The sequence below is a fragment of the Cannabis sativa genome, chromosome 9 (genome assembly GCF_029168945.1).
Source record: "Cannabis sativa cultivar Pink pepper isolate KNU-18-1 chromosome 9, ASM2916894v1, whole genome shotgun sequence".
Classification (NCBI taxonomy): domain Eukaryota; kingdom Viridiplantae; phylum Streptophyta; class Magnoliopsida; order Rosales; family Cannabaceae; genus Cannabis; species Cannabis sativa.
The window spans coordinates 318924-338962 of NC_083609.1; the positions used below are offsets into that span (position 1 = coordinate 318924).

At 31.6% G+C, this 20039-nt stretch overlaps 4 protein-coding genes and 1 pseudogene across 7 annotated transcripts; 3 read left to right on the forward strand and 2 right to left on the reverse strand.

Moving 5' to 3' along the window:
• Positions 1 to 848: 848 nt before the first annotated feature.
• LOC115722574 (cytochrome P450 81D11-like) lies at positions 849 to 2848 on the forward strand (annotated as a pseudogene).
• A 478-nt stretch (positions 2849 to 3326) lies between these two features.
• On the reverse strand, positions 3327 to 5298 carry LOC115722794 (11S globulin subunit beta). The gene is made up of 3 exons (XM_030652121.2): positions 4908 to 5298; positions 4542 to 4807; positions 3327 to 4450 (listed from the first exon to the last, which is right to left on the reverse strand). Exons 1-3 carry the CDS (start codon positions 5254 to 5256, stop codon positions 3590 to 3592), a joined length of 1476 nt encoding a protein of 491 aa, XP_030507981.1. The 5' UTR covers positions 5257 to 5298; the 3' UTR covers positions 3327 to 3589.
• A 3836-nt stretch (positions 5299 to 9134) lies between these two features.
• Positions 9135 to 10186, forward strand: LOC115722752 (uncharacterized). Its single transcript, XM_061103642.1, has one exon. The coding sequence runs from the start codon at positions 9207 to 9209 to the stop codon at positions 9882 to 9884; it is 678 nt and encodes a 225-aa protein (XP_060959625.1). The 5' UTR covers positions 9135 to 9206; the 3' UTR covers positions 9885 to 10186.
• A 49-nt stretch (positions 10187 to 10235) lies between these two features.
• LOC115722750 (pre-mRNA-splicing factor SLU7) lies at positions 10236 to 14315 on the reverse strand. Of its 4 annotated transcripts, XM_030652048.2 has the most exons (10): positions 14066 to 14315; positions 13057 to 13220; positions 12834 to 12946; positions 12246 to 12656; positions 12023 to 12158; positions 11629 to 11928; positions 10926 to 11142; positions 10739 to 10842; positions 10546 to 10614; positions 10236 to 10446 (listed from the first exon to the last, which is right to left on the reverse strand). In XM_030652048.2, exons 1-10 carry the CDS (start codon positions 14079 to 14081, stop codon positions 10369 to 10371), a joined length of 1608 nt encoding a protein of 535 aa, XP_030507908.2. In that variant the 5' UTR covers positions 14082 to 14315; the 3' UTR covers positions 10236 to 10368. The 4 variants fall into 4 exon arrangements, with proteins under 4 accessions (XP_030507908.2, XP_030507911.2, XP_030507910.2 ...); XM_030652051.2 differs by lacking the exon at positions 14066 to 14315 and having other exon boundaries at positions 12834 to 12979; positions 13079 to 13216; XM_030652050.2 differs by lacking the exon at positions 14066 to 14315 and having other exon boundaries at positions 12834 to 12979; positions 13057 to 13196.
• A 2505-nt stretch (positions 14316 to 16820) lies between these two features.
• LOC115723449 (malate dehydrogenase) lies at positions 16821 to 19492 on the forward strand. Its single transcript, XM_030652937.2, has 7 exons — positions 16821 to 17054; positions 17583 to 17741; positions 17836 to 18011; positions 18121 to 18398; positions 18484 to 18619; positions 18713 to 18824; positions 19102 to 19492. The coding sequence occupies exons 1-7, from the start codon at positions 17009 to 17011 to the stop codon at positions 19194 to 19196; spliced, it is 1002 nt and encodes a 333-aa protein (XP_030508797.1). The 5' UTR covers positions 16821 to 17008; the 3' UTR covers positions 19197 to 19492.
• The last annotated feature ends 547 nt before the right edge of the window (positions 19493 to 20039 follow it).

Consider the following 20039-nt stretch of genomic DNA (forward strand, 5'->3'; position numbering starts at 1 on the left):
TACACAACAAAAGACTTTGTCAGTTTTATGTACCATACCATAGTAAGAAAAAACAAAAATGTTTTTAAAAAATATATTCATTAAAAAAAATAAAAAAAAAACGTCCAAATATATTTGAGATTATATCTTTGCATACACCTTATAAAGTAATAAGCTTCACCATATATATAACTGGAAATATATATATATATATATATATATATTTTTTTAACATTATCTTATCCATATTTAGTCTGTGTATTAGTACTATATAGAGATGTTAGCACTACTTTTTTTTTGGCAAGAAAAAAGTTCTATGTTAGTACTACTTGCCTTACACAATTATTTAAAGAAAACACTTAAAAAGAAGTAAATTATTATTAGTGTATTTTAATATCAAGTACTATATATTTTATTTAATAAATAATATTATTAATTGTGAACTAGTGCATTAATATGTATTGAGAGTGCCATAAATATTAATATAGAGTATTGATATTAGGTACTATTAGTGTTTTAATATTTTTTATAGGTAATGTTACATGATTAGTTAGAGATTTTTTTAAAAGTGTATTCTCTTAAATTATATAAAACCTGATACATAATTATATTAATAAAAATATAATACTAGGAAGAATAACACCAATAACATTTTTTTAGCATTTTTTAACGTATATGTTTTAGCATTTCAATATTCTTATTCAAATGAATACAAAGAGCATATATTTTGACTGTAGTACGTACTGTCTTTTATTAACTATATATGGAAAAAATCATTCACGTGGAAATAATGAGATAAGCTTTACAAGCACCTAATAAAGTAATAATTAAATTTTCTCCAAAGGTTATCTTTATCAATATTTAATTAGTACATATATAGGGTATATAAGGGAATTTATTTTATATAATATTTTTTAATTTTTTTTTTTAAAAAAATTATTATTTCAGTCCTTCAATGAATTTTAGTTGTGATTAAGTTATTTTATTAATGAGTATGTAGAATTGTGAATTGTTATGTTAATTTCCGTTTCAAAAGTAAAAAATAAAAATATTAAACCCTAGCCGCTACTATAGTCTATAGCTGGTCAAATGGATACTACTCATTTCTCATCTATCTTCATCTTAATCATTCCTTTTTTCTTATTCCAAACCAAAATGGGGGCAGCAAATGCAGCGGATTATTTGCCCCGGGAGTTGAGTTGGTTTGGAATGGGATACGAGAAGAAAGTGAAGGGTCTTGGTAGGAATATGGATGAGTTCTTACTGATCAGTGAGCATCGAAATAAGGGTACTACTTCTTCTTCTTCCACCATGATCGACCATTTACTTTCTTTGCAGGAATTAATCTCAACCTCAATATTATACTCATCAAATTATCAAAGGTTTTACACAGGTAATATTATACAGTCCTATATATAGTACTACAGCAAAATATTGTTTAATTAGTTACCAAGTAGCTAGGTACTTCTTTTTCTAACGTTCCTTAATTAATTAATTATTATTACCAAACATGTCATTTTATTAAATTAATATAAAAATAATTTTTTTAATAAAATAACATCAAACGTATTATTTTATACAATTATCCAAACTGTATCGTGAGATTAAGACTTAATTGCTAAAATATATAAATGCTGAAAAATATGTGCGTTTTGGACACTGTGTTTTAATTACAAAAGTTATTATTAATTGGATCATTTCTTTTGTAAAATAATAAATTAGATTGTGAATTTTTTAATAGTACAAAATATTATTGATTTAATTTTTTATTAAAATAAAACTTAATAATTACTCTATTTAAAAGTATTATGACAAGACTAGTTACATTTTTATATCGCATTAAAAGTTTTCTTCAAATTAATTATATATACTGAAAAAATTATAAAAAATTGAGTTCAAAGTAGTATTTTACACTATTTTGATCATTTTTACAAAACTCAATATCCAAATTAGGATTAACTCTTATACTCTTTTATAAATGAGGATATAAATTTTATTTTAATAACAATTTTTTTTTTTTCTGTATAGACTATATTTACAGCTGGTACAGACACATCATCAGTGATATTAGAATGGGCAATGTCAAATTTTCTTAACCATCCTGATGTCCTTAAAAAAGCTAGAGCCGAGTTTGATGATGAAATTGGACAAAAACGCTTAGTGGATGAAACCGATCTTCATAAATTACCTTATCTCCAAAGCATTATCTCTGAGACCTTATGATTTTACCCAGCAACTCCAATGATATTGCCTCATTTATCGTCCACTGATTGTACCATAGGAGGATACGACATAGCATGTGGTATAATTTTATTGGTCAATGTATGGGTTATACATAGAGATCCTATGTTGTGGGATGAAGCCGAGAGTTTCAAACCAGAGAGATTCATGAATAAAAGTAACAATAGTGAAGGTGATGACGGTGGTGGTGGGGATGTGTTCAACAAACATATGCCATTCGGGTTAGGAAGAAGAGCTTGTCCTGGAATTGACCTGGCTCAACGTGTCGTGGGTGTCACTTTAGGGTGTTTAATTCAATGTTTTGATTGGGAAAGAGTCACGGAAGATGAAGACATTGACATGAGTGAAGGTAAAGGTGTCACTATGCCCAAATTAGTTCTATTGAAAGCTATGTTCAAAGCTCGCCCTATTATGAACACAGTCCTCTCTAAATTTGCAAATGCTACTTTATATTAGGTATAGTATTAGCGGGTCTAATTCTAGTTATGGGATGCTATTAATGTTGGTCATTATTACATATACTAAATAAAATGTTGTATTCCTTTATTTAATTATAATGTATATAGTAATTTTATAAGCAAATTATTCTCCATATAGGAATCCTTTTAATATTTATTTTAATACCAAAGTCAAAAATGGAGAATTATCTTATATTCTCCTTAATTAGCAAATATAGGAAAATATATCAAATTGTGAAAAAAGAAAAAAAAAAGATCTCCTAAAAATGGAGTACCCCAAATTTTTAATTAGTATTGTCTTGGGTGCAATATTATTATAGGAACTCACTAAATAGATTAATTAAATAATACAAATAAGACTTAAACTATTTTTTTGTATTCAAAATTGTATTGAGAATCTTATATTTAACATTTTAAAAAATACAAAATTTATTATTTTGTCATTAAAAAAAAAATCCAATCAAATAAATACATGATCCAAAATATGTCACCATATAAGTGCATATGTGTGATATTGTACCAAAAGTATTGCCTACTAACTTTAAAGTACTAAATTACAATATTATATATCTATAAAGTCTCGAATAATTATAAAACGAGAATAGCACTTAATTTGCTCGAGTGGTATTTGTATTTATATTATATAAGTGCAATTTTTAATTATACCTCTCATATGATATTAGCAAGAAATGCTCTTCTAAATTGTACAAATACAACTTCTACATTTCTCTCTCGCATACCTACAAACCCAAACCAGGGTATACGTACCACTACTATAGTAGTTACAAACCACCACTTTATTCTTCCTTACCAAAAAAAAAAAAAACTAAAAATTAAAAGAAAACACTAAAAAGTTTACATTACATACTTAATTAAGGATACATTACTTCATTAAACCTTAATTAATTAGTTTACTCGTATCTGGTCTGTTGGGAAGAAGGGCTAAAGACAGAGATCTCATCCCTACCATACTTCAACCTCCTTGCTTGCTCCCTCGAAATTTGGAAAGCATTGGCCAAAACATCGTCAGGCATAGCCCTCATGGCCGACACCTTACCAGCAAGAGGGTTTCTCATGGCGTTGTCGTTAGTCTTAACGGCGATCCACTCGAACCCTTGGGCGCTGGCTTTCTTAACCACGGCGAAGTTTTGTGGCACCACGAAGATCTGTCCCTCCCTAAGCTCGCCGTCAAAGACGTTACGGCCGTTATCGTCGACAACTTGGAGTCTGGCGCTGCCACGTGTGACGTAGATGACGCTGTGGCTGTCGAGGTTGAAGTGTGGGGCCATCATGCCGTTCTTGTAGAGGACTCCTCTCTCGGCTGTGAGTTGGAGGAACCGTAGGATTGGGAGGTTGTAGTTGTTGAGAGTGTTTAATCTGCCGCCACGTGGGTTGAAGATGTCGGCCTGTGATGGACGGTCGATGTTCTGTCTCAGCCTGAGTGTGCAGAAGGTCTCTTCTAATCCGTTGTCGCGGCTGTAATGGCGTCTCTCCTCTTCTTGGATTCTAGAAGGTGCTATGATCTGAAGGTCTTCTCCTCTGACTCGGACGATTCTCTCTCTCATGTCGTCTCTGTTTTGGAGTTTGTGAGCCAACTCGGTGTCCACGTTGAATGACTCGGCTAAGATTCTTGTGTCGAATCCGCTGAAGATGTTTCCGTTGGGAGTTTGTTCGCCTGATTCTCTTCTTAGTTGGCTTCGGCTTTGGCTTCGGGCACGAACCTGTTGCTGTGTTTTCTGTTCTCGGTGTGGGTTTCCAGCCAGGTGGAATCTCTGCAATTCAGTGTTTATTAAATGCTTCAAAATTTGTTTGCGTTATCGATGTGGGACTTTATAATACAATTAAAGTGAAAAGTGAATTTACTCTTGAGAATTGGTCGAGTTGGTTGGCTTGGTTACCAACATCAACGAAGGCAATCAAAACAAGAGGAGAGTCTCCGTTGTTGTAAACCCAATCAGCCACTCCGGCAGGCATTGCAACCATGTCACCTTCTTTGATTTCACGAACTTTCTGGTGTTGTTCGTCTGATGATGCTCCCTCGGATCTGTATCCTCTGGATGATGGTGATGAAGTTCCTCTCTCGAATGTCTCTGGACAACCTGGGATCACAGCTCCATGGATACCTCTACCTGGAATAATCATGTATATATTTATTGATATTAGTAATATAATTATAATATGTATGAAAATATATATATATGAATATAATAATTTGAATGATTGGGTTGCCTTGAATGACGTAGAACATCATGGGTGCGTTTAAGAAAGAAGGCAACAAAAGGCCTCTGCGCTGAATGGTGTGGCGAGCAGTCTCAACACCAGCGCAGTGAAGCTCATCGTCCTCTGTGTTTTGGATGTCCCAATACTCACTCACACCGGCCTCGCATTCCACTCTTCGGTTGGGTTGGCGGGCGTTGAGGCGTTGGAATTGGCACTGAGATTGCCACCTGTGCTGCTGCCTCTGCTGCCCCCCTCGCTGGCTTCGTTGCGGCATTTGCTCTATTTGAGCAAAGCAAGCGTGGGAGAGAAGAAGGGAGAAGAGGGTGAAACATAGCAACGAAGTAGAAGACCTTGCCATTGCTATTATTAATGCCTTTTAATTGATTGATCTTGTTGTGGTGAGATGAGAGACTGTGGTAGTGATGAGTGGGGTTTTATAGAATAGGAAATGGGATTTGGGATATTGGACGTGGCGATGCGTTGATGAGAAGATTGATGACATTTTTGTTGTGTTTTGTGCCTGGTTCTTTTGTAGTATATGCATGGCCTTAGAGCTCTTTATTGCTTAACACATAATGCTTTTTGTTGTTGTATGTGTCTATGTTGTTCTGATGAGTGTTGCATAAGTGTATTTATTTGTTAGGATTGTGTTTTTGATGTGTCGAATGTGTATGCGTTATGATGATGAGTTGCCACTATAAGAATCTAGTTTAAGATCGAATAAAGGGTGATTGATAAATACAGGTAAAAAAAATATTACATAAATTACTCTTTTTGATAAAAAAATTTATATATATTTACGTTCTAATTAGTTTTGTTTTCTTTCTTTTTTACGGTATTATATAAACATACAAAGAATTAACAAGAAAAATGCTAGAACAAAATAAAACAATATAAAAAATAATATACAAATAACAAAAGATCAACAACAAAATAATAAGATACAAATAACAAAAAATCAACAATAAAATAATAAGAGTAAAATAAAACTATATCAAAAGGCCATATTTTATATAAATAAAATTTTAAAAATTATTAAAATATTTAAAATTTCGTACACCGTATTTTTATAATTTTGAGGTTGATATTGTATTTTTTTAAAATAATTCCTAAAATATTGAGAAATTTTGTTGGGGTAAGATGAAAAATACCTCTTTTATTAATCAATTAATTAAATTTACCTCTAATTTTATATTTATTTGAAACATACCTCTTTTTATATGTATTGTACCCAAAATACTCTGACATAAGAAAGTCACATGGAGAGTATCTTGAAGTGACATGGGCAAAATTAGTACAATATTTAAAAAAAAAGAGGTAAAAATGATAGACTTTAAAAAAGAAGGTAAAAATAAAAAAGGACAATATAAAAAAGGTATAGAATGTAATTTCCTCAATTTTGTTTGGGTCCAAAATGTCCATGGTTTGGATGAGGATTGGACTCAACTTGTTGCCAGAGAGGGTAATAGTAGTGGGCTAGCCAGCCCATTACAATGAGCATGATGAGCACATGTTACCCAATGTTGTTAATCGGCATATACCTATAAACTGTGAGCTTCTGATTTTGATTTGATTATTTTCAGTCTTGATTCTCAAACAATACAAGTGCATGTGGCTCATCTCAATTTGAAATTCAGTTTTGACACTTTTTACAAGTATTATGTGCCAATACAAAATTTGTTATTTTTATAATAATTATAGTAAAATGGTAAATTTCTAAATTTACAAAAAGATAACTTTTTGTAAAATTTAGTCTCTTATTTACAATCCTAACCACATACCTAGTCTGCCTACACCCAAAACTAATCTTAAACATATATTAAACAAGAGCAAGAACTATAGATTCGAATTGGCTTATAGAATCGATAGTGTCACCCCGATCACTGGATCACGAGTAGGATATAAAAAGAGAATATTCGTAAGAGCAACTCAAATGAAAATGCTTGAGAGGGATTGCTCACTCACCAAGTGGATTCTAATTAACTTTTCAATAAAAAATGATCAAAAGAAGTTGTATGATAATTGTAATTAAAAATTAAAAATTAAAAATTATGAATAATTATAAATTTTTATTTTTATATTGTGATCAAAAAATTTGTGGTTGAAGGTATTAGTTACAAAAATAACAATTTATTGTGACAAATTTATTGTGATTAAAATTAAATTAGTAACAATTTGTATTTGAATAATATATTTTAGTTATAAGTAACTTTTTATTGTTACTAACAATCACATTTAGTCATAAAAAAATTACGTTGTAGCGAGGAATCATCAATTCTTGATAAAGTTAATCTCTTTACCCATGAGGACCACAACTAGTTTAATTAAGATATGTATATTGCTAATTAGATAGTCTAACTCTAACACTTGCATCAGCCTCATAATTAGGATGTACAACTCTTGTAGAACCAATTAAACAAGTTCAAATAAACATCTTGTAATTATTTTTTTTCTAAATTATAAATTGAAAACATGATTCCTTCACATAATTATGCTTATATATGACATAATAAATTAAACTTGTAATATGCACATGTATTAAAGTCTATAAAATAATTTTGACTGAAAAATTCTCTAAAATGAAATAAATAACTACATCTTTTTTTAGAAAATGTATTGTAAATTAAAACACTTGTATTTATTTTTATATATATATTGTTGGTCAAAGTATATCAAATTAAATAAAATGCATTTATAATTGGGTTTTTCGATCGGCCTACATCTAAAATGGATAAGAACAAGGAGAATAAGATAAGATAGAGTTTTATTAATTATGATCACAACTTATTAAATCTGAAATTGATTAATGCTCCCAAATAAACAAGCAAAAGCATTCAATTCAATACCCCACAAATAAAAAAATTTCTGTGATGGGAACTTGAGGTAGTTGTCGATGAATCGATTAGCCTACATAATTTAATACTCCCAACAATGTTTATTTAACTAAAATTAAAATTAAAACCATGCATGTATCAATTGATATGACTAATAAGGTGTCACACACACACGGCGGCTAATGATTTTTATGCAAATAATATACATATTGGATTACCTTACATTTAACCCATGCATTGACTAATTTAATTATATATTAAAATTTAAAATATTACACTACTTTATATAATTATATTATATGTAAAACACAACTAATTAAAAAGGTGATGCATTTTTATTAAAAAAAGAGCATTTTTATTTCACCTTGAAATAATGCATGAGACTTAATCGAAACCATGCATATATGGTTTAGAATGACTTGGAAAGGAAGTGATTCAACAAAAGCACCATTTTTGCTCTTGTTCTTCTCTCCTTTTACACACTCCCAAGTCCCAACCCAACCAAAGAAAGTTATTACTTTTTTTTTTTTAATTTAGTCATCTTTACAACTTGGAAAGCCAACTTCTTTCATTTGCCAACTATTTATCACATTCACATCCCAAAAAAAAAAGTTATTTAAATTATTTGAATGGCTTAGCCATCCACCCTAAGAAAAGTATCTTCCTTGTTGTGTTATAATATAAAGCACCTTAATTTAGTTGTTTCATATTTCTAATGTCAAACTAAACTAACTACTATCTAGCTAGCTTACTATATATTTATATAAATATATATAAGTTTGTGGGATTTTTAGACACTTAAATTAGAATATTAGGAATTTTATTTTCGGTAGGGTAAATTATTTGAAATTTTTTTAAAAATTTACATAGATAATATTGTAGTATAACGAATACAATTATGAAAAACACTTTGAAAAAAAAATATTCTAAAATATAATTTCGAGCACGAAAATTAATTAAAAAGTTGAAACAGAGATTTTTAATTAGCACTATGCATGCACAAGGTACAAGAAAAGGACATGTTGATTACTAGAGCTATAACAAGGGAATCAATCACACTCCACCTCAAACCACCACCACCATTCAATAATATATGAGTCTTTTCTATATGATTAATTTCATAAAGACCAAAAATAAATACATTATATTATATACATTTGTCAATAATCTCAAACTTAGGAGCCAAGTTTTGGTGGCTCCAGCTAATTAAAGAGGGGCCTCTTAATATAATGCTGCCGAAAGTAATGAGTGATTTCCCCCATTGACCACACACACACACAAAAACACCTCATAATTTCAATTTCATTCTACTTTTCTTTTTACAATACCCCAAGTGGCAACAAACCAAACCAAATATTCAAACCAATACCAAACCTTCTTCCATACATATATGTTATATTCATATATAAATCACTAGTATACATACATAACAATCTTCAAAAATCAACCAAAAACAAATTAGTACTCTCTAATTATGTCTAGGTGGAACATAAGGAGGAAGCTTTCTCCGGCTAAGAGAGCATGGAAAAGCTTCACCAAAAAACTCCAACCCAACATCATTCACTTCATTAATCTCATCAACAAACACTCTTCCAATATCAAAACTTCATGTCATCACCTCCTTTACATCCTCCACTCCTTTCTCCCCACCAAATTCCGAACCATCTCCTCCTCGGCCGCCTCCTCTCATCGACGTTTCTATCACAACTACTCTCACCATCATCATAATCAGGCGATCTACAACAACTTCTCTGCTATACACATAGACGAGCTTTTTCCTTATTCTGCCTCTGCCACGACCTCTGCCTCGGGTATTAAGAAGAGTAATATTGTTAGTAGAAACACTAGTAATAATATTACTATGCATCGTGATGAAGCTGGAACGAGCGGTAATGGTAATAGTAATGAGAATGATAAGGGTAAAAAAGTAGCGGTTGGAGACAAGGATATAAAGAGAGTTAGTAGTAATAATAATAAACAGAGTATTTATAGCGTAGAAGAGGCGTGGATGGCGGTGGTGGCTGCATCGCCGCAACTAAGAGGAGTGGATGAGAGAGCAGAGGAATTCATTAGCAATTTCAGGGAAGATATGAAGCTTCAGAAAGAAAAGTCTCTTCTTGAGTTTCAAGAGATGTTGAAACGTAGTGCTTAAAAACATCTATGGTTTATAGATGATATACATACATATATACATACATATGACATTGATATATTCTAGGAGGTTGAAGAATCTCCAAAAGACCAAAAAGGGTATGTTTTATTTCAGTTTTTGGTCTGTTTGCTTGGCTTGAATTTTATTAATTAGAGGTATATAGGAATGAAAAAGTTGGAATTGTATAGTGATTAGTGAGTGTGATGACATTTGTTTCATGTGAGATTTTGTTATTGTGTGTAAGATTTGATTTTCTTTTTTCCTAGTTACTTTATCAGGGAATGATTAATTTGATTTGTTTATACGTTTCTCTACAAAAATTGTAACATTATACATGAAATTTAAAAAAAAAAAAAAACAAAGTTTTTATTACCACAAATTTACAGTAACAATAATGTATATTAACACATGCCAATAAGGTATGAAAAACCATTGATAAGAATGAGTTCCTTTTTCTGCTAAGACGATATTGGTTGCCAACATATCAGTGCAGAAAATCCTTCATGGGATCGTCGTGATGAACCTTCTTCATTCGGTATGCCTCCATTTCCTCTCCAGTAACCTGAAAAAGACAGCCATTGCATGACATATTATTAGAAAAAACCGAAGAAGAATACAAACTGTTCAGGGCTTAGCTAATTTGTTCGGGTTGACTGACTACCTCGTCGTTCCAGCTAACATTATACTTGCGTTTTCTTTCATCTTTCTCTTCCTTCTTTCTTTCATCCTCCTGATCAACATACATAACATAGCACAAGTCAAACATGTAAGAATACAAAAGGGAATAATGAAATATCTAAGCTCTTATGACATGAGAATCAATAAGTGAAGAAGGGTTAAGATCAATTTTTCACCTTCTTAAGAGCTTCAGCAAGTTTTTTCTGGTTTAAGATCAAGTCATTAGGTACATCACTTCCCCATGTAGCAAGATTTTTCTCATCAGTTGGAGCAGTTGTCTCTGCAATGCATCATATTCAAAAATTGAATCAGAACATGATAAAATGTACTAATAACATTAGTAATAATGACAGAATTACTTACCTTCAGAAGCCGCTTTCCGATCAATGTTGGCTTTCATCAAGTCTGCCACTGCTTCAGCAGCCTCGATTCCAGCTGAGCCGGTGCAATAGCTGTTCTTTACTGTTTGTTTACAGCATTTATAGCCCCATTGGTGATCTTTCCACCAAGAACCCCAAACACTGGTGTGGTTATTGATATAAACATCTTCTTCGTATTTGCTTCTGGGAACAAATGCTTCCTTCAAAAGCCAAAAAGATAATGCAAGGGAAGAAAGAACGCGATAAGTAAAAAACTCGGAATAGTTCTGATGGCCATATTCCCATTTCATGAAATATTACAAAAATGCAAAATGTAAGCAATTAGCACCTCAACATGTAGATTTTCTGCATTGAACTTTTACTTTTCAGCAAAGGTACTCAAATCTATACAACTGCAGTAGTTGTAATATATATAGAAAACCATGCTAAGACAATCCAAAAAGTACTGTATTTTAATGGTTATAGGTACAAAAATCAGCATCAAGAGCTCAAGCACAATCTTCTCCATGTAATAACTAATTTCTTCCACCTTATTCATCATCTACAGGAAAGCCATTTGACCACATCTTAGATACACAAAAATCCGCCTTTAAATAAAACCATTTGACCAAATCCCAATCTAAATTTACTTCTCATAATGCAACATTGTTAAGAGCATAAATTATTTTAAGGGAGTGTAGACATACCATGCCTTTTACGATTCTTCCTGTCCGATCATATTCTACTTCTTTCTCACTTTGTCCCAAGAGAAGCTCCCTCGGAAGTTCTTCTTCGCTTGCAGCATTACCATACTTCTCCATTATGGTGTTTTTCATTTGTGACTTCAACTTCTCCTTAATGGCCTTATAGTTCTTATACAGAAGTTCAGCTTGAGATGGAGCAGCTTGCATGTGGATATCCTGGCCCTTTTCAAATGCTTCCCATGCATGTAAATTAAGTTGTTTGAACTCCAACGCTTGTCCACTCGTTCTATACCGGTTATCGCCCTGTGTCAATAGCACAATAACACATCAAAATCATGAATTTTAACAACATATAGAGTATTAATTAAAGTTACACAATCATCTAAAGAATACTCACTCCATAAAACTTCTCATTCGGGTCAGCATCAGGAAGAGGATCCTCTCTCATGGACCGTGTTTTAGGATCATAATAAGCAGAATTTACATCGAGATTTAAAAGATATTTAGCGACATCCTCACGAATTCGCAAATTCCTGCGCAGTGGAACAAATGTATATTAGCTTTCGGAGTAAATCAACTTCATCAACAAATAACGAGGACATGGAATGTGAAAAGCATACCTAACCGTTCCAGTGCTTCCACCACCAGTTGTACGTCTACGCTTCTCCACTTTAGCAAAGTCCATTTGTTTGGACTCATCAATTTTCGCCTCATCAACTTTCAGACCATCTTCAAATTCATCATCACTGCTTGCACCCTCTTCATCTGACTTATTATTTTTCTCCTCCAACTTTTTCAGTTGTTGTTCTTTCAAATATTTCCTCCGGGCTTCATCTCTTGCCTCATATTTCTCAATAACACGAGCATAGGCTGATGCATCATAACCATTCCATCTGTCACGTTTCCCATCATAATCCAACTCGAACGTCTCAATCTTCTCATCGGGTGCTATAGACATGTTAGTCCATTTTGCTCCTTTTATTCGCGGCCTTTCCACACAGAACTTTGCTTCGTGGGTCATAGCCCCGCAACTGTCAAGGAAGTTCACAATCGAATCAAACTTAAGACATATGATATAACATGACTTGCTCTTCAAGAAATGAGATCAAGTTTGCCAAATCAATGGAAATCAGTACAAATTATGTGCTTGCAAAAATTCAACTAAAACTCAAAGTCAGTAATGGAGAATCAGCAATAATTCAACTTACTTCTCACAAGCACCTTTTCTGTATTTCTCAGCTTGAAATATCTTAGCTCCTCTATCATACCAAGACTTAGTATAATTTGGATCCGATTTCCATTTCTTCTGATGTTTTAAAGTCTAAAACAGAAAGAAAGAAACAAAGGAACAATTCTGCATAAATGTCCAGTGTCAACATTAGATTCTCAAAAACAATTTAACTTAGCAATCTCAGAAGTCTAAAGCTTTACCGGTCTCTGAGAGTTAATATACCAAGGTGCAGATGACATATACTGAGGAATATGAGGATTAATCTCTTTCCCATCTTCATCAACCTCTGCTGGTGCAAGTCCAGCTTTACGAGCTTCCTCCAATTCAAGTTTCTTCCTATGATCCTCCCTTGATTTGAATGCAACTGAAAAACCAACATCACAATGAGAGCACATAAAAATTATAATAAAATTCTACAACGCACTCCCTTTCCTTCAAATGGATCTGTTTTGGTATCTGAAATTATTTTTTGGTTTAAAAAATTTTCATGATTATGCAGCTTATAAAAAAAAAATTAAAATTCAAAAAAATTTAACATATTAAAAACAAGATTCAAATAGTATGTTGTACTACTAACTATTTTATTTTATAGGACTGTAAAATGGGCTCTTTAACACTGATTTCTATATTGTAAATTATTCTAAATTTTTTAAAACTGATTAAAAAATTTTTAGATTGACCTTTCTTTTAAGGGGTGCATTGTAGAAACAGCAAAACTATAAAATCATTCAAAACCTATTGGAGAATAAATAACCAACATCTTGAGGGGGATATTGGAGAATATTGTCCGACATGGATTAAATGTGAAAGTATTGAGCCATATATAAAAATATGGGCTACTCCACTCATTGACAATTGGTTTTGAGATGGAACCCCATGATTCTCAACAAAACCCAATCAATTTCTTTGTATTCTCACATTACAAATCTGCTAAAGAATGAATATTTTTCCCCACCAAAGGTTAAAAAATGGGGAAAAGAACATAACTTTACAAACAGAACATACCATTCAAACCCAAATCACTATGAATCTTCCACACAAGAAAAAGAATAAAAATTGGGCAAATAACAAAACTGTAAGTGCAGAATAACATCACTCAAAACCCAAACAGTTTCCCCCATAAATTGAGTTATGACATTGCAAGTCCACTAAAGACAGTTGCCCAGAATGTTGCTTCGTGGGAAATGATGAAAAAGAAAATGTACGTACCTGAAGCAGTAGCCATAATTGAACAAATAATATACGATTCAGAATAGTTGCAGATGATTGTTGGAGACGATGATGATAACTGGGAGTGGGGAAGTGTTTTTTCTTGCGCCAAAGTTTGAATCTTTGTGTTTGGGCCAACGTAATAATCGAATCTTTGGGATGTTTTTATGTTGCAGAGATGTTGGAAGTGAAGTCTAGTTGAGTCTCGCGCCTTCTAGATTTTGTCTGCATGTAAACGACACGTCGTTTCTTATTGTGTTGATGTGTACGAACGTGATGTCGTTTTTACTTTTTTTTTTTACCCAAATTCCATGTCGTTTGAAAAATAATCTCTCAAAATGTAACCACCTCCAATTAGGATAGTTAGTGTGAAGAATTTACTTTTTTTTTTTTAAGAAAATAAGCTATGTATAGGACAAAATTGTTCTAATAAATTTAGACAATAAAATTATAACGTACTCAAACAATACACTAAAAGAGTTAGAGTTTCAACTTATAATACTGAAATATTTCAAAATAAATTATCTTAATGTAACAATCTACAAATAAAATAATAATGTATCAATGAGATACTAAATTCTCAAATTCTACCTCTTATTCAATCAAGTAAAACATAATTAACAAAAAAACTTAAAAATAAGTAACCAAAAGAGATATTGTATTATCACTCAATTAACCTCAATTCTAGTATTTTTATAGGTTTCTATTATTTATAACCTAACAAAATTCAATACCACTTGATTAGTTATTTTCTGAAATTTACTAAAATATTTGAATATGAAAAATACCAAATTAACATGAAAGCCAATCTATTTCAAATCAAAATATAAAAGCTTTATCAACTTTTGTTTTGATTTTTAACAATATATTTTTGAAAATAAAAAATCTCCTACAATGACATGGAACATGCACCAAAAGGAGAATAAATAGAGTGAGTCAGCTCTTTAAGTCGTAATATTATCCAAAACTTTAATAGGCTGAATTTTAAATTTTACATATACTTTTAAAAAATAATAAACAAAAATCATTCCTTTATGCACAAGAGTTATTTTCATGATTTTATTTTTTCAATTATAAACTCAAAAATTAAACAAACTTGAAGGCAAAAATTAATTTATTATTTAATTTCAAATACTTAATAACAAAATTTATCATAAAAATGCCACCACTAAGATTGGACCTAACAATTTATCTCAAGAAAAACCAAATTTTATTTATTTTAATGACATTATTTATGAACCACTAGTTTGTTTGTTGGTATGATGAAGGCCAACTCTTGTGTTGGGCCAATAGTTGACAAAAGATCTTAACTCATATTAAAAACACAACTTTTTATATATTTATTTAAAAAAAAAAAAACTTAATTCTTTTATTATGAATGAACTAAAACCACGCATGAACCGTGACGCTTGTCGTTAAAGCATCAATCTCAATGAGAATCGTAACAGAATATTCTAACTCCGTTTAACTAATCCTCTTTTCCGAATCCCCAAACGTAACGCCGTTTACACTACACCCCATATCGTCATCTTCAGTTACAATCATATGATGCCATTTTGGATACCAAGTTTGCTATTTGCAAGAATTATGGATTAATGCTATTATTGAGTCCTAAATTTTGTAAAATTTACCGAATCTTTCTCTATTTTACTAAATAATAAATTAAAAATAATACTCTAAATTTAATTATCCATAATATATTAAAATATAACTAATTTAAGGATAATTTTTAGTATAATTAGATACCTAATTTTATCATAATATCTCTAATTATTGTTAAGTTTTGTTTTAAAAAAAAATTATCTCAAGTACTATTTCATCATTTAACAAAATATATATTTTGTAAAAGTTATCGGATATACTCTCTATAGCATCAAAAAATACAGAAAATATACTCAATCTTGTCTTAATACTTATAAATAGGGTTGTTCATCAAATCGCTCAAACTGCCCGCACCGCAAAAAAATATGGTTTGAAATTCTTTGCAGTACGATCACAGTTTGAATTCTTCTTAAACCGCGCGGTGTGGTACCGTTTACGGTTTTAAATTGTTAATATACTGTTCAAACCGCACCGTGCACATTATAAAAATACTAATTTTTTATATTTATTTAGGTCTAATATGTGAAGGTCTAGCCCAAAGCTCACTAATTATTGTATGTTTGAAACTTAAATTTTTTTCATATTTATTTTCAAGCCTTATGATATTTTTGACAAGTGTTGCTCAAATTTTGTTGTATATGTAATAGTTTAGTTATTTGGTGATAGTCCAAACTGTAGAAACCGCAAAAATCGAACTGCACAGTACTATTTTTTGCAGTGCGGTTTTTACAATTTTTTAGTTTCGCGGTGCGGATGCGGTTTGAGAAATAAAAAAATTCGCATGTACGATTTGATTTGAAAAAATAGTCAAAAACTGCACCACTCGCACCACGAATAACTCTACTTATAGAACGTGTTATCATTAAATTTTATTTTACTAAAAATTAGCTTATACTATTCTAAAAAATATAAAATCAAACTTAGAAGTTTAATTGATAAATTTTACAAAGTACATTATTTAAAATAGTTTAAAATAATACTCTAAACTCAATTATTTAATGCAACTAATAATTTATAGCACGAATAGATATAAAAATTGTATCAAATTTTGCTATAGTATCTCTAAATTGTATTATTATTAAGGTTTAATTGTAAAAAAAAAACACTCAAATTACTATTTTATATTATTTTCTAAAAATATAGGGTTCAATGTATCACTTAATAAAATTGAGGGTCTAAAACGGTAATTATATTCTTCTTAAGATCACTTTGTCTGTTTGGTATATATATTACCTTTCTTCGATCCTATCTTCTTCACCACCATCGCCAAAAAGCTCACTCTCTCTCTCTCACTCTCAATCTCTCTTTGTTTCTATCGATTTCTCTTCTCGATCCTTAGCTATGGCCTCCAAGGAACCAATTCGCGTTCTCGTTACCGGAGCTGCAGGTATATATAATTATATGGCTTTAGATCTAATCTATCACTGCTGTTTTTGGATTTTTGTCGCTAGATTTAGCAGATTATGGCTTCGTTTTTCTTGTTTAAGCATTGTTTTGATGTAGTATGTTATGGTAAATGGTAGGACTAAAATCATTTTCGTGAAATTGTTTAAAGATCTGTTTTTTAATTTTTTTTTTTAAATGTTGATTATTTTGGTGAAGAATCAAGATCGTGCTTTGTATTGAATATGATTGTTTACATCTTTGATTCAATTTTTTTTCATTTTAATGATCTATTTTATTGAAGTTTGTATATGAGAAGATCTGTGCATATATACACTATTAGTGAATGAGAAATGAGAATGAGATCGAAGATATTTGAGTTCGTATTTTTATGTGGTTCTTCACTGGGAAAATAGTTTGTGTTCATTTAAACAAAGTTGATTATTTTTTATAATAAAAGTATGCACTATTTGATTTGTTTGCTTTTGTTTCGTTTAAAAATTAAGCATTTTTACTGTGTTTGGTTTTGTAGGACAAATTGGATATGCTCTTGTTCCTATGATTGCTAGGGGAGTCATGCTTGGAGCTGACCAGCCTGTGATTCTCCACATGCTTGATATCCCACCTGCAGCTGAGGCCTTGAACGGTGTAAAGATGGAATTGGTGGATGCTGCCTTCCCTCTGCTTAAAGGTATATATAACTCCATTATTTGATCTTGATTTGAGTTTTGTCATACTTAGTTGTGTGATTAAGATTTGATGTGTGTGATATTTGTTTGTATCAGGTGTTGTTGCAACGACTGATGTTGTTGAGGGGTGCACTGGAGTGAATGTTGCTGTCATGGTTGGTGGTTTCCCAAGGAAAGAAGGTATGGAAAGAAAGGATGTGATGTCAAAGAATGTCTCAATTTACAAGGCTCAAGCCTCAGCCCTTGAGAAGCATGCTGCTGCAAACTGCAAGGTCACTTCTTTTCTCTAATCAATTTTTTATTTTGTTTTATAATGTATGGGAGTGAGAGCTTTTGTATTATTTGGATTGATCTAACGTTTTATTAATGTTTCTTTTGCAGGTATTGGTTGTTGCTAACCCTGCAAACACCAATGCATTGATTTTGAAGGAATTCGCACCATCAATTCCCGAGAAAAACATCTCTTGTTTGACAAGATTGGACCACAACAGGGCATTGGGACAGATTTCAGAGAGATTGAATGTTCAAGTTAGTGATGTTAAAAATGTCATCATCTGGGGAAATCACTCATCAACTCAGTATCCTGATGTTAACCACGCAACTGTCAAAACACCCGCTGGGGAGAAGCCTGTCCGTGAGCTTGTCGCTGATGATGCATGGTATGATAGTTAATGCAATACTTGATCCACAGTGTCATTTTGTCCTCATAAATATAGTAAGTCTGATGATTGTCTTGCTCTATAGGTTGAATGGAGAATTCATCTCCACTGTTCAACAACGTGGCGCTGCAATTATCAAAGCTCGTAAGCTATCAAGTGCTTTATCTGCTGCCAGCTCTGCTTGTGATCACATCCGTGACTGGGTTCTTGGAACTCCTGAGGTCAGTACTTGTTTTTTCTTTCAAATTAATCTGTTTCCTTATCGATATCTATGCTGTTGTGTTGTGCTAAAGTTTTTCACTGTTTGATATCAGGGAACTTTCGTTTCCATGGGTGTGTACTCTGATGGCTCATACAATGTACCTGCTGGTCTTATCTATTCTTTCCCAGTCACTTGCAAAAATGGTGAATGGACAATTGTTCAAGGTAAGGGTTTTACATCATTCTCCGAAAAGTGTACCCTAAAAATTCTCTTAGAATCGTTTTCATTCTGTACATGACAAATCATGAATTAGTAACTCGATCCAATCTCCAAAAATCCCAATTGTTTCAGATCCAACCGAATAAGCAATTTTAACTGGTGTCTAGTTGGGTGCATTGTGATATTTGGTGTATTTATACCTCAAAACATACATTTTCCTTTCTGGGATTGTAATTTTCGGGTCTTGATATCATATTTATCGTCGTTCTTTTATCTTCTCAGGACTTGCAATTGACGAGTACTCAAGGAAGAAGTTGGACTTGACAGCAGATGAACTGTCCGAGGAGAAGGCATTGGCTTACTCTTGCCTTTCGTAAATGCTCTCTTTCTAACCGACACGCTACTTATCGGTGGGCAGTGTGTTTGTGAGTTGGAGTAGTCTATGGAAGTAGCTAAAGTTTTGAATAATGGCCATTGTTAAAAGATTCAATAGAGAACCATATTAATGATGGGAGAGGCTGCCTCTATGGTTGGTTTTACTGTTTAGTTAAAAACCCCAATCAATTTATTCTGCGAAAAAATTTGAATCTTTGTTATTAAAACTTTCAACATGTGGTTAGACACAAATTATCAGTTTGATCCATAAATATGCATGTTGTTTATATTCTCATCATTTACAATCTTTCTTGTTAAAAACTATTATGCATTTGTGTTTACTTTAGATATAATTTGGATTCTGCAAATCATTAATGTCTCTTTCTTCTATTCCTTAATAATAAGGGTTATTTTCAGCTATTTCTTTTTTTGGGAAAATTCACATATGTTTACTTTAGACCCTTAAATACAAAAGTGTAAATAGTAGTCATTCTGATGTTTCAAATTTGTAAAAAAAAATAAATTTAAAAAGATTTTGCCGGATTAAAAATATAGGAATAAAAATGAGAATTGAAATGTAAAGGGAAATTTGATTAAATATGCTTACATTATTTTAAATTTTTTTCTCTAAACTTATATTTACCAATATTTGGACTAAACCAATCCTAGTTCTACTTTATAATCGATCAATAATATTAAATTCCTTTATCACTTATATAATATACAATATCAAGATTTAATTCTATAAACAAACATATTACATAATATTATAAGTGTATATTCATAGATTTAAAGAATGTACTTTTGTTAATTCAAAGAGAATAACTCAAATAGTGGAAGCGTAC